Raw genomic sequence first — 15,116 nt, forward strand, 5'->3', positions numbered from 1 at the left:
GATGGTGGTGCGTACCTATAGTTCCAGCTGCTCACGAGGTTGATGTGGGAGGATCACTCGAGACTGGGAGGCAGAGGTTGCAATGAACTATGATCACACCATTGCACTCTAGGCTGGGTGACACAGGGAGACCCTCTCTCAAAAAACAATAAAGAAAACCCCAAAACCAACAAAAGCCTTACTATTTATCTTAATGTAAATACCCAAATCAATATCCCAACCCACTAGCCTCATGCTACAAGACTATTTTGAGAGGCTCTGGCGGACCAGCAACCAACTGCCTTCCTCATCTTATGCGGGGCTTTTGGGCCATTCTGGTTCAGAGTTGGGCTGGTGGTAGAACTGATGACACCATTTTCTAGATTAGAAGAAAGGACGGGAGAGGAGAAAGGGTGCCCCAGAGAATTTAAATGGGGCTGCCCTTTTAGATGGTAACACTACGGTCAAGGAACAAATAGGGGGGGTACTACCTTTCCTTATTTATGTGTCATCCATGGTGATGTTTTAGAATACTACCCTTTCCAAGAGGCAAACATGAAGGAATTCACCTAGGCAGAGTCTTTGAAATAATAATTTCCCCACCACTGCTTACTGAGAAACACTTTTTGCTGTGGCCATCTAAAATTAACCTTGCAAAGCATACTATGTGGAAAACCAAAAAAATTAAAAAAAATAAGCGGACCTCTTAAAACAATTTTCAAAGTATTGGCTAACATATAAAAAGGCAAATCTCTAGCAGTATCATTTAAATGCCAGATTAACTGCTTCTTCCTGGCCACCCATCCTCTCTCCAAAGTATGATTTCTTTTCACAAACAGCAAAATGAGTGGCTATGTTTATCAGGGTTTAGACTTGTCTCCTGATTGTGCAGGCTGTACATTCGGTAGGATTTTGACAAACGCTTCTCTACAGCATTCCACTATGGATTAGCCGCGCGTGCACCTGTCAAGCACATCCGAGGTATCACTCGGTTTCAGACACGAGAGTCCAGTACCACAGTCGGTGAGAGCACAGACAATAGTATCGTCTTTGTTGCTGCTGCCAAAGTGAAGCTGTACCCCCTTTATTTTAACCAACATATCCGTGCAATTTGTTTTGAGGGAGAAAATAATACACGGATTAAAACAATTTTGGGGTTACACGGCCAGATAAATATCAGTCATTTTTTTTCCCCATATGTTAAATCATTGCTGTATGCTTTTTTTTTTTTAAGCGCTTAACAATTGTGTTGGAGAAAGGACATCAAATGATGCTTAGAAATGTGATACACATTTTCATTTCACACTCCATCAGCTTTTACAACTGTAGCTCGATGAAACGTGAGAGAGCTTGGCAAACAGCCATATTTACCGAGGTACAAAATAGGGGTCAGGTTGCTTTTTTATAGAAAGAAAAAAACATGTTTAATTTTCACTCCACATGACTAAAGCAGATATCCAGCTAACACCCTTCTGAAAGGCACCATAACTGCATATATGATACGGTTTAGTGCCTGTTCAGCGTGGGTTTTTACTAGAGTATAAACGGCTTTGTAAAGCAAGAAAACACTCCTTTCCTCATCCCCTTCCACTCCGGATCTACTGACATAGAAACATACTGTATCCGAGCATCTTTTGGTGTCAACATTTTTACCGGCAAATAATGGCTTTCCCCCTCCGCCTCTAACCTGGAAGCAGAAACAGCATATTTCCTTTCCAGCCAGAGAAGCAACGCTATCGGCATCAGCAAAAACACATCTTTCTCATTCCGATTTCAATCTGTCAGAAAGGATTAAGGCCTCATGCATACATAAAAAGGGACCATACATGATGACAGAAACATGGTCTGGAATCGCTGTGCCTCCACAGCTGCTGTTTTATGAGCAGGGCCGAGAGGAGAGCATCTTTCACTTACCTTCGTCAAACCTGAGACTTCTCCCTTTGCGAGCGGTTTGCTGATGGAAGGCGTGTACACTCTGGCATCTGATATTGGCCGCCCTTTCATAAAATGTTTGCCTGATTCATAGATGTCCACTTCAACCATTTTCCCCATGAATGCAGGGTTCTTTGGCACTAAAACCTGAAACACATTTTTTCAGAGGCTTAATTTTTGAAAATAAACCTTTTACTTTAGAACAGTTTCAGATTTATAAAAATTATAGCAAAGATACTACGGAGAGCTCCTGTATACCCAGCTCCCAGGTTCCTTATTATTACCATCTTACATTAGTATGGTTCATTTGCCACAATTAATGAGCCCAAATTGATGTATTATTAATACTATTAACTGAAGGCACACTTGATTCTCCGGGTTTCCTCGTTGTCCCTCACTGTCATTTGTTCTATTCTGGGATCCCCTCCAAAGCAGGCTCTATCTTCTAGCTGCTGAGGGGTCTGGGGAGCCTGCAGGAAGGAAAGGCACTTCTGGAAGGGCTCCCAGGCCCCCGGACAGTGCTCTTCTAGTCAAGATGCACCTAGTGTCGGGAGGCACGTGGAAGGCAGGCCTGGGAAAGCCCCAGCCATCAGCCAGCCACTTTTGGACAGGCCTTCGATAGTCTGCTCTTGGCTATTCCAAGCAATGAGGAAGGCCGAGACAATACTGATGAAAGCCTTATACTTTTAATACTTTCCAAGTGAGCTGTCAGAGGAACGGTTTGAACAGATACTTCAAATACAGGCCTGCGTGTTTGTGTTCACGCATGTGTGTGCGCTGCATGCTGTGTTTTGGGGGAGAAGGATGAATATTTAAAAGAACGTTCCAATAACCCGGAATACTGCCGTTTGGCGCTAAATGACTCCTGTAACTAATGGCTGCCACTCATTTCCCTTGCTCCGTTAGAAAAAGCATGTGCTTGGCAGTCCTGGGGCTCTGCCTCCATGAAGAACCAGTAGGCTGAAGGGTACTTTGGCTTGTTCACAGCAAACTGTCAGACTGTCTCTTTCCACTCGAGATTCCTGATGAAAGCACTTGTTTACCTCGAGCAAATGCTTCCCTTCCTTTGGGACCTACAGGTAGCTGTGTGCATGTCTCCCTCACACGTCTATTTCAACACTGGAGCTGCTTGCCAGTCTTTTCAAGTCGGAATCCAAAATAAATAGACCGATTCTAATCCAGTAATGCTTGGATATCTAGATATAATCTTCACCTCTGGAACTCATCTTATTTAGAAAAAAATAATTCCTATAAAATCCTTTATATGCTTAGTTGTCAAGACAGAAAAGTCAGATGAGAGCCAGGAGTTCCACGTCCAATCTCTCTGAGAGGCAAAATCGAATCTTGGTCTGAGTCTGATTTTTACGACCACTGAGTTCACTGCTTCATCAAAGTATAAGAAAAAGGTCACCTGGGTGGTGAATTACTTATGGCAGGCAAAACGAACTAAAAGAGCTTTAGTGTTGGGATATAAAAAGCCCTTTTAAATCAGTTTTTATAAAATAAGAAAATCTCTAGACCAAACTAACCCTGGGAGACTTGGTCCTATTCTGGGGGAAAATAACCCTCCTTGATCTGCGGCCTTGATCTGAATGAAGGGCTCAGTGTTTTCCCCTCCTCCCGTTTTAATAATTGGGAAAAGCCTGACTGCTTTAAATTGGAGGAAGCAGCTAACGAGGCATGCTACTGCCTTTAAAATGAAGGGAAAAAAAGTTCCCTGCTGAGGCAAAACCCAGATGGCAAAAGAAAGGAGAGAGAAGAGGCGACCAAAATGCAATCAGGCTCCTCCCCAGGGCTGAGCAGAAGGTTGGCCTCAATGGGAAAATGGCCCTCTGGAGTATATTAATGAGATGGGAAATGGGGAAGAGACGCAACCCAGACGTGGAGGGCTGGGAGCCCTTCCTCAACCAGAGTCTCCATGCTACTGAACACAGCATGTTTAGTCTGAGCTTTGAAAAGCTCCCCTATTTCCTCGGGACCCACTGCCCAGTCTGAGATGATTCCCTGGGGAAAGTCAATGCTGGGGGCCTCTTCAGCTCCTCCTTTCCTGCCTTCTCACACAGACAGCCTGCTTCCTCTGCCCGTCCCTCATTCGACTTGCCCACATTGCCCTTCAGGGTTTTCTTAAGCTCTGATTCCAGCCAGGACCCATAGCAAACATTTTTACCTCTTATCTGATGAGAAAGAAGCAAAAAAGGAGGAAGCTCCATTTAATTTTAATACAATCCAGAAAGATCAATGAAAATCTCCGTACCCCCATGGGAGTCTCCTGCACAGGCTCTCACTAGATGACTGATCTCTTCCTTGACCTTGGCCCTTGCCAGGGACCATGCCCCTGAGAGAGGCACTCTCTTTCCCTCAGTCACTTTTGAATTGCTCTCCCACCTGGTGGAGAAGAAACCCTGATGCCGAAACAGAAGTCAGGCTCCTTTGGGGGCAAAGGCAGGCCAGCTTCGACGGGCAGGGAAGGAAGGCTAGTAAGCGGGGTGCGCCTTGGGATGGCCCCCAAAGCTCCCACAGTGAAGCTGCTTGGATCCTCACACTGGTCTGCATAGTCGTTTATACAATTTGAGCTGGGTCCAAGGAAAAGACTCTTTTCCCTCTGCTCCCAGCATTTTTATCAAGGTAGAAGTTAAAAAAACAAATACGAAAATTAAACAAAACTGAAAAACCAACCAACCAATCTACTAAAAAAACTACGGGTGATGTGCCGGTGAGAGGAAATCCCTGCCCTTTCATGCTGCTGTGGCCCATGCTGACATCCTTCCTGTCGTCTGAGCAGGACTTTCCCCCTGCTTTGCCAGGGTGTGGGAATTCTGGCAGTGTTAATTGCCTGGTTCCAAACGCCCAAAAGCCTAAGGCTGGTCCCGTCAAACATTAATGTGGACTAAAATCGACTAAATACACGTATTCCTTTGTGGAGAATGTATGGTAGAGAAAGTCACAAAGACAAACCCGTGTTAGCCTGGCTGACTTGAGGCTACAAAACAGCCTCGTTGTGACAAGATTCAACGCTCTCCCCTTTAAATGCCCTGTGCTTAAACTTTCAGAACTCTTTCTCATTTTGGAGAAAACTCCAGAATACTGAAGTGCCTCTTACCTGCTCATAGAATCGATTGTGTGCAACATAAAACTTGGAATCAAAAGATTCTTCCGTTACTAACACTTGCTGTCTTTCACCAATCTGTGGAGAGAAGGGGAGGGGGCAAAAAGGAACAATAAGGGTTAACACCTGTGAATCCAAAAATAAAAATAAAGGCCAGCTCAAGTAGGTCTGGACCAAGTTTTAAAGTAGATTCTACATCGCTGGTTACTTAACGGTGAACACCGCTCAAATCACAGATTCAATTTTTTTGAAAGACATTAATTATGTGGCAACATAAAATTAGCATGGTATAAACTCTTATTTTCCTACATAACTCTGAAACAGAACTTGATCTCCCTCAACATAAGTACGATAATTAAAGCTTCTATGACATACAAAAATCTTCTAAATATCACTTTGTTTCCTGAAACAAAGTTGCAAAACAAGCCAGAACAAGCTGCTTCTAATCCAAATTCATGAAAACATTTTGGCGATATGAAAGAATAGTAATAAACATTAATTTGAGTTATGAGGGATGTAGCACTAAAGAAAATGCCTCTGAAACCTAGTCATTAGGACCCTGTACCTCCATATTTCGTATCTTGCATACAATTCTGAAAGTACTGACTAATTCACGGAGTTATTTGCTTATTACATACATTTTCTCTGTCACAGGCAACTCTCCTTGCTGCAGTCACGACCCCATGTTCATTTATTATTTTACAAAGAGAAAGCACAAATATGGAACTGTTAATTTTCTACAGGATTGATGTACATTATGATCTAAGCACCCATTTTTTAATAGCAAAGAAGTAAACCAGCCAAAACAAAGGGTAAAGAAAGCAGTGTGACTATTCTAAGGAAATTCTACCATTTCCAAGTTTATTCTACTGTGAAATGCAGCATTTAAAGTAGCAATTATTCTTTTTTTTTTTTTTTTTTTTTTAAGACAGACTTTCGCTCAGTCAACCCAGGCTGGAATGCAGTGGTGCGATCTCGGCTCAATGCAACCTCCGCCTCCTGGGTTCAAATGATTCTCCTGCCTCAGCCTCCATGAGTAGCTGGGATTACAAGCATGTGCCACTATGCCAAGCTATTTTTTTTATTTTTAGTAGAGACAGGTTTTGCCACGTTGGCCCGGCTGGTCTCGAACTCCTGACCTCAGGTGATCTGCCCGCCTCAGCCTCCTTGCTTACAGGAGTAAGATACCACGTCAGGCCTCAATTACTCTTTTTACAAGGTTGTCAAAATTTCTGACACAGGAAACCGACTGTACTGAATGATTGTGCCGGGGATTATTTTTACCATTGCTACTTAATAACTTCGACCCCTGAAATTAAAACCCATTGGCAAGATAATTTTTTAAAATTCCTATTCTCATTTGTATGGACTTGTCATCATGTTCCCATGAAGGAAATATAAACACAGCTGCACTAAATAGACCACCTAACAATTAAAAAAACCATCAAACTCCCCTCTCCATCATACAATGCCAGTACCTAAATACACCATAATTTACTATCTAGTATACTATTGAAAATGTAGCCCTCCTAGCCGAAAGTTGTAAGGTCTCTCAGATGACACTTATTAAAGACTCTCTTTCACTCTCTGAAAAACAATGAAAGGTCTGGCAACATTAATCCCCTTAAAAAAACCAAGCAGCAAAAAAAGAAATTCCCCCCAACTCCCACATTGAGCTTCAATAACTCTTTTCATAGAAAAGAACTGGTGAATATAGGGTCTCACTGAAGTATATTCTTCTAGAAGAAAACTCAGAATGTTTGCACACATTTCCCAGTGTGAGTTGCTTATGACTTGGGATAAGTATCTGTCAATGGTTCTTAAGGAAATCTGCAATTACACTTCATCTAACAACAAGTTTTCAGGAAATTAACAACAATATGAAATTGTAGAGCCACTGAAAACGATGCTGCTTCTTTCTTCTTCTTAGAGTCAATGTGGACAGTAAGGGCCGTCATGTCTGGGCTGCTCTATTTCATCTGGAGATGATAACAATGACAGTAATATATACAGACTTAAAACAACTGGCTATGTTTATATACTGGAAAGCTGGAGCTTTAATCAGCCAGAAGAGAACTATTTGTAGGTGAGTATTTAACTACTATTTGACAAAGAGACTCATGAGAACTGCTATGTGCACTAATTCACAGTGGCAAACACTTTTTCCAGTCATTCTATTTGCATCCGCAGCTGAGGACCCAGTTGCACTGGCAGGGCCCTTAAACATCTCAATAGCAGCCAGGCACGGTGGCTCATGCCTGTAATCCCAGCACTCTGGGAGGCAGAGGAGGGCAGAACACTTGAATCCAGGAGTTCGAGACCTGCCAGGGTAACATGGCAAAATCCCATTTCTATAAAAAAATACAGAAATTAGCTGAGTGTGGGTGGTGGCGCCTATAGTCCCAGCTACTTAAGAGGCTGAGGTGGGAGGATTGCTTGGGCCTCGCAGGCTGAGGCTGCAGTGAGTTGTGATCATTCTACTGCATTCTAGCACGGGTGATTGAGCAAGACCCTGTCTCAAATAAATAATAAAATAAAATAAAATAAAACATCTCCAGAGGCCAGGCACAATGGCTCATGTTTGTAATCCCAGCACTGTGGGAGGCCAGGGTGGGTGGATAACTTGAGGCCAGGAGTTCAAGACCAGTCTGGCCAACACAGTGAAACCCTGTTTCTACTGAAAATACAATTAGCCAGGCATGGTGGCATGTGCCTGTAATCCCAGCTACTCAGGAGGCTGAGCGGGAGGACTGATTGAACCTGGGAGGCAGAGGTTGCAGTGAGATGAGATTGCACCAGTGCACTCCAGCTTGGGTGACAGGGTGAGACTCTGTCTCAAACAGAAGAAAAAAGAAAAGAAAAGAAAAGTCTCCAGAGCATACTAAGCAAAAACAAGCCTAAGAAAACTAGGGCTTTGATTAAAACCTGCTGCAAGCCATCCCACCCCCTTAAAATAAATATATATATGTATTATAAATATATAAAACTTGCTTGAGCCTGGGAGTTGGAGGCTGCCGTAAGCTTTGATCATGCCACTGCACTCTAGTCTCGGTAACAGAGTGAGAACTTATCTCAACAAATGAACAAACAAAAAATAATAAATGCTTTCCTCAATATTTTTTAATGAAGTCACATTGATGTGATTATCAAATATAACCTTTAAGAGAATTGACTGTTTCAAATAATATTAAAGTCAGCACTGAAGTTAGGGAGGAATGAGTTCAATGAAATTCTGGAAGATGCCACTTCACCTGGGTTGCAAAGGAAATTGTGGGCTAAGCGAATATATACAAGCCTCACATTTCTTTTTAAAGTGAGCAGCTTCCCCTACATTTTCCAACTATTGTCTCTCCCACGCCATATGGTAGCCCTGTGTGGTTAAAGACCCTCATATAGGTCAGGGATGGTGGCTCATGCCTGTAATCCCAGCACTTTGGGAGGCTGAGGTGGGCGGATCACAAGGTCAGGAGATCGAGATCATCCTGGCTAACACGGTAAAACCCCATCTCTACTAAAATTACAAAAAAAATTAGCTGGGCGTGGTGGTATGTGCCTGTAGTCCCACGAGAATCACTTGAGCCTGGGATGGGGAGGTTGCAGTGAGCCGAGATCACACCACTGCACTGCGGCCTGAGCGATAGAGCGAGACTCCGTCTCAAAAAAAAAAAACACAACAAAACCTCATAGAACAAGATTGAGAGTAAAATCATCCTGGCTTGCCATATCCAAAGGGTGCTTCTGCTATCAGAGTAAGGGAGTTCTAGTCACAGAAAAAGACAGGGCATCTTGGAGAAAAGTGTCAAGGCTACAGATATCCTCAGACCTCTAGGACCACACCACCCCGCAATTACACTAATGGAAGAGCCAGTCCAGTAGAAGGGATCAGAGTTTGTCTTAAAGAGAGTCTACACGCATCTGAGAAGCAAACTTCCAGGGCTGTCTCACCCTCACTGACAACTCCTTGCCTAATGGATGAAACTACCCGCGGGAAAACGTTACATCACTGTGAAAAGTGGACAAAATCCTGCAAGTAAGGAAGAAGCTGAAAACCATGGTTTTCATAAAATGTATGACTGGCGGCCTGCTATGGTTTGTCCCTGCCAAAACTCATGCTGAAATTTAATTGCCAATGAAACAGTCTTGAGAGGCGGTGTCTTTAAGAAGTGATTAGGTCATCAAAATTTGTTAATGTCTTTCTCCAGGGACTGAACTGGTTGTTGAGGGAATGGGCAAGCTCCCGTGAGAGCGAGTTGTTATAACGTGAGGCTGCCTTTCATGTCTGGTCTCTTTGAAAGCCCTTGTGCCTTCTGCTGAGTTGAAGTCCTCACTAAATGGGCTGCCTGATCTTGGGCTTCTCAACCTCCAGAATCATGAGCCAAATAAACTTCTTTTCCTTATCAATTATCCAGTCTTGGGTATTCTGTTATAGCAATAGAAAATGAACTAGGGGCACAATATAACTGCTCAGCAGAAATGATAAAGATACAGCTGAAATTCTAAGTCCAAAGAATGGTCTAGCGGGGACATCAAGAGAATTGTAACATTCAAGGATAGAAAGAAAGGCGACGAAAGGTCAGAAGCAGAAGCGCATAGTTCTAGCAGAACCCCAGTGAAAAGAGTCTGAAGAGGGTTCTCTGAAATCCACAGATGCTACATATTTGGACTGGTCAGTAGGGGACAAAGACACAGGGTCTGAGTAGACGATTTTTGAGATGACAGAGACCTAACTATGTTTTTGAGCCTTCACTTTCCTCACCTAAAAACGAGAAGTTGGTAGAAGTGGGATGGAAGTGGGGAGAAGGGAGCAGGGTGCCAAAGGGGAGGTGGATTACAGTATTTAAAGGATTTTTCAATTACGAAGTTTTAAGTCATTGGTGAAGGTAGACCTGCAGGTTAGGGATGGCACGTCCAAAGCTTTCCTGGGAATTAGCTGAAGGAAATTATGTACTCCAAATCAAGCCTGTGTCTGTCTGTCTGTCTGTCTGTCTGTTTCTCTTTAGCAGTGAATATATGCTTAGAGCCCTCTGCAAATTACAGCTACCTTCTTGCTGTACTTAAATAACTTGATTTTCAATACAGTACCCGACAGGAAACAACTACAAAGTGTCTCAAGAGACTCTTGAGTGATTTGCTCTTTCCTTAAAGAAGCTGTCAAAATCTGAAAAGCTTGGCTGGGTGTGGTGGTGGCTCACACCTGCAATCCCGGCAGTCAGGGAGGCCAAGGTGGGAGAATCATGTGAGGCCAGGAGTTAGAGACCAGCCTGGGCAACATAGCAAGACCTTATTTCTACAAAAAAAATTTAAAAAATTAGCAGGGTGTGGTGGTGCACACCTGTGGTCCCAGGTACTTGGAACACTAAGGCAGGAGGATGGCTTGAGTCTAGGAGTTCAAGGCCGCAGTGAGCACTGCACTGCTGAACTCTAGCCTGGGTGACAGAGAGAGAGCCTATGTCTAAATAGAAAAAGGAAATCTCAACAAAGTCTTTTCTTATAATCCTAAGAAAGATGCCCTTTTCCTTCTGATTTGTTTATAGGCATACAGTTTATGGCTGGTTAAACAAACTGATGTTTATTTAATTTCTGTAACATGCTAGAGGTTAAAGGTTTCTGTTGAGAATAAAATGCTCAGCTTCCATTTACAAAGCTTTGCCTTTTTAAGAGATCTGTCAGGAAAGTCACTTGATTGTAACTATCTGAAGCAAGGGACAACTCTTACCTTCAGAGCTTTTTCGTGTACTTAATTCAGCTCTATGGACTTCTGAAAGTGGCTGTTGGTTCTGGTACCTGCTTTAACAACCTAGGCATACTTAATAATTTATTCCTCCAATGTAAGTAGAGAAAGTAATTTTTTCCTAGGATGTACAGGACTTCATTTTGTCATTTTAACATTATTTTAAAAGATATTTTATGAAAAAGGAATTATAAAAAATATGCTTGTAAAACTATCCCTTGCTTTCTCTGACTGGGTCACCGACGGGAAGGAAGACGCAGGAAAAGCTTCTGCAAGACCCTGCGTGACTGCTGACCTTGCAGAGCTGCTGGGAAATATGGCCCCCAGCTGTGAAAGAATGAGTGTGCTACAATTTTCTAGGCCTTGTTGAAATGATATGAGAAAAGCTCTTACACTTTTTTTTTTTTTTTTTTTAAGAAAACCACAAAGGCAGAAAATAAAGGCAGTATTCCCCTAGACAGACAAAGAACATAAGACCTTGGAGGGGGCTTAGCAATCTCTCTGATTTTGCAGGGAGGGAATGAAGGGCTGGCAAGATGGGTGATTTGCTCAGTGGCAGTGGCAGAAGAAAGGGAAGTCTTTGAACTCTTCCCACTACTAGATGCCTCCTATTTAATTGCTAGCTGTGCAACACTTAAAGCATCAGGGATGAAATTCTGCAGTGTATGACTTTTCCTTGAGTAGAGAAACATCTGTGACAAACAAATAGCAATGTTTTTAAATTCAATTTTGGGGTAGATTTTTTTCAGTAAGTTACATAATCAGCTAGCTGTGTCATTTGTGTCACATCTCTGCTTAAATTTCCCAAGTGCCTGAAGTTGTGAAAAACATCAGTTCTAACCATATGGTCAGAGAATGCAGATAAAACACACACTTGCATTTAAAAAGCAGGGGTTTCCAACAGAATTTGGTTGCTGAATGAATGCTCAATTGAGTACACTCTATGTCATCATTTGTCCTGAAACAAACAATATTCTACTACCAGGCTATATAAGGATATAAAGAGAGAAACAGAATTGTTTGAAGAAAGGCAGACATTACTCAAATTAAACAAAGACATCAGGGTATGGGGCTAATACCATTAACTCAGTAAGAAATGCTGCTTGCAAAAGTGTTCTCTGGACTACCAAAAGCAAAGGTTTCTCTTACTTTTCTTTCTATGACTTTTTTTTTTCCTTCTTACTTTTGCTTTACTTAAATAGAAAGCCTGGCGTGGCTTTGGAAAATAATGTCAGTCAATTTCTATTCTGAGATGCTGAGTTACAAAAAGATTTCAATATTACTATTGAAATTCAAAGTACCCCAAAATTCAAAGGAGACACACACACACACACACACACACACACACACACACACACGTATGGATCTTGCAAGATAGACAGTTATTTCTTGAAAACAGTGTTAAGGAAGTAAAGAAATTATTTTATTTCCCCTGAAGAGTTGCTGACAATTATTTTCTCCGTCCATTCTTTGCCTTAGGAAAAGAACAGAGATTAAAACACACATATCAAAAGTTCCTGTAAGCATTTACATCATGGTCCTAATAAACTTGAATTTTATCTGTGTTTATCCTACAGAATATTCTGACATGCTACTTCTGCAGCTAAGTATTTTCTTTTATTGTAATAAAAGATAATAAATTACAATTTTTCGACCTGACTGGTTTCTGAATGCCTGACTCTGGGAAATGTCAAATGTCTTTCTTTAGCTCCAGTCAAATTAGGTTTTTTTTTTCTGTTTTTTTTTCCCCCCCTAAGCTGCCTGGAACATGTTAAACACAAGCCTGTGACCTTAAACTCTGAAATAATATTTCTAGTGTCTGTGCAAAAGCCTGCCCTCACATACACCTTTAGACTAATTACTGCAGTGTAACGTTGCCAGTGAACCGCTGTAATTACACTTGGAGAAAAGTATGGTCTTGTTCTTTCCTAGCTAATGAAAATGATAACCTTTCCATTTTGATTCATCATTCACAACAGGCAGAGCATGCGATGCTGGGTCTCCAGGGTATACAGTAATTTTCCTGACTGTTAATGCACACTTCTATTTTCTGGCCCTGCAGAAGCTGGAATTAAAGAACCAGGCATGCTTATGCTAAAAACGGTCAACAGTAATAATAGCAATAACATTAAAATTTAATCTCATCCTTACTCCACAATGCCATTCGATAATGAAATAGGGCCACGACACAGGAATGTGTGTCAAAAATGATGATAGCATAGAAAACAAGTCATGAGCCTTTAAGTCCATTGTATTCAAAATGCCAGCATCAGTTTATTGGTCTACTTAAGGATTCTTGAGAGAAGATGTTGAACAGTTTATTCTCAAAGCGCTAGACTGGTAACTGCTTCTTAAACAATGACAAGAAAGGCATTCATTAGATTATTTGAAAACACTGTCCTCTGTGCAAAAAAATTCTTTGGGTACACTTATTAATAGGAATAAATTGTTCAAAAAGGGAAGAACGTTCCTTTTAAGTGGAATATCCATATTTTAAAGTATATATGCTTAACTATTAATTGTCAAGAGTATCTTAGTAGCCTTATTTCTTTCTTCTTGGCATTTCAAAAATAAACTAAGCAGAAAGAAAAACTGCAAAACAATATGGCTTTTCAAAAGTTCTTCCCCCCTTCCTTGTGCAGTGATACAAGACACAGACCAGACCCGAGGCATTTCTACTGAATCAAATCAGACTGAAGTTTCTCCTAACAAGAATCCCCCTGTGCTTTTCTTCATGCTGGTTGGTTTTCTTCTAGCTGTGTCTACCCCAGTAAGAGGAAGACAATCCAAGGTAGTCTCTTCCCAGCTGGGGGCAAAATCCCATTCTTAGCAACAAAGCAATTTTCATCTGCTGATCAAGAGCCAATAGTTAAGAGCAAATAGTTACACGGGAAATGCCACGCTGATGTCTTCCTGGCGTCAGGGAGCCATACCTAGTGCTGACTAAACTGCCAGTTCAAAAAGCAGGTGCATGTTAACCACCTGTCTGTACATTCGGAGTATTCTAGACCATTCAGAGGTATTGTCTATAATGCTCTTTGTGGAATTAAAAAAAGATCGTGGTAAGAACATCTAGCATGAAATCTAGCCTCTCAACAAACACAAACAAGTTGGCCCTCGTATCACACAGCCAGCACAAAGTACATCAGGTCTGTTTTTCCCCACACGGGGCAAGCTTTGTCATGCCCAGGCAGCCGGGGAAAGTACTCAACACTGAAAACTGAAGTCCTACGGCCAGATACTGCCAGTAATATCTACCCATGAGATCTGATTCATGGAAAGGACCAGTGGGACCAACGCCGGATATAAGTGTAGAACTTTTCAATGAAAAGCCCAATCCTAAAAATTGAACAGAATTTCCATTCACTTCCACCCTCCTCATCTATTCCCACTGGTCTCTCGCAGCCATTACTCGGCAAGTCTAGGCCAGTTTTCTTTGAGAGCAGATTCTCGGAAAGGGACATACTTATAAAAATAGGTTGTATACCTTAAATACATACAATTTCATCTGTGAGTTGAAAAGATGAAAAAAAAAAAAAAAAAGCCACAAAATACTCGGAGGAAATATAAATTATTAGTCATGTAACGTGTTCATGAAACATTTTTAACATAATGCCATGTTGCCATAAATCAGAAGTTTTTAACTACTGATTAAAAAAATAATTTATAGTAAGATTGTCAAAACTAAAAAAGCAAATAGAAAAAACTGCGAGTATGACATATATATTGACATATTATATATTGTATAATATATAAAGAGCCTTTACAAAACAGTAAGAAAACCATAAATGTTCCCAACAGAAAAACTGCTAAAAAAGCAAATCATAACCAAAAATCTAAAGTATCTACATACAGTACACATGTGAAAAAAGTTCCACTTCCTTTTCAAGAAATAAATACTAAAATAAGGAAATATCCTTTCTTTTTTTCCCCATAACAAATGGGCAAAAATATGTATGAATACTGGGCTGAGCTTCTGGGAGGAAATGTTTTTCATACATTTCCTATTCCCAAAAGGCACAAAAGTGACCAGTGATAACATTTAATAGGTCACTGTCTTGGAAGGTGCTTGTAGAAGTTTTGTTTCACTGACACAAAAAGTAAGCCAAATTAAAAGAATAAAGAAAAGCAAAAGCAATGAAGAGATTGTTTATGTAATCTGGTAATAATCTGCAGCAACCACGTGCCAACTCTCCTCACACTTCCACTGCTCCAAGTCCTCATTCCAAAAGCCTGGGGCGTCAGGCACCTCAGTGAGCCACGTACAGCACCACACATACCAATGGTATAAAACTCAGAATAATTCAGAGAAAGATTCAGACGTTTGGAAGAAAAAAAGTACGGGTGTGGTATGCAGGACACTTTCTA

At 41.3% G+C, this 15,116-nt stretch overlaps 1 protein-coding gene across 7 annotated transcripts in view; it reads right to left on the reverse strand.

The window, feature by feature from the left end:
* Positions 1 to 15,116, reverse strand: part of CDKAL1 (CDK5 regulatory subunit associated protein 1 like 1) — a 718,338-nt gene that overhangs the window by 28,350 nt on the left and 674,872 nt on the right. For all 7 annotated transcript variants that reach the window (XM_032247723.1, XM_032247719.1, XM_032247718.1 and 4 more), the window contains 2 exons: positions 5,012 to 5,095; positions 1,894 to 2,058 (listed from right to left, as the gene is read on the reverse strand). In XM_032247723.1, the coding sequence (XP_032103614.1) occupies positions 1,894 to 2,058; positions 5,012 to 5,095 (249 nt within the window). The remainder of the gene's footprint in view (positions 1 to 1,893; positions 2,059 to 5,011; positions 5,096 to 15,116) is intronic.

The sequence above is a fragment of the Sapajus apella genome, unplaced genomic scaffold (genome assembly GCF_009761245.1).
Source record: "Sapajus apella isolate SASKATOON/1434 unplaced genomic scaffold, GSC_monkey_1.0 scaffold63, whole genome shotgun sequence".
Classification (NCBI taxonomy): Eukaryota; Metazoa; Chordata; class Mammalia; order Primates; family Cebidae; genus Sapajus; species Sapajus apella.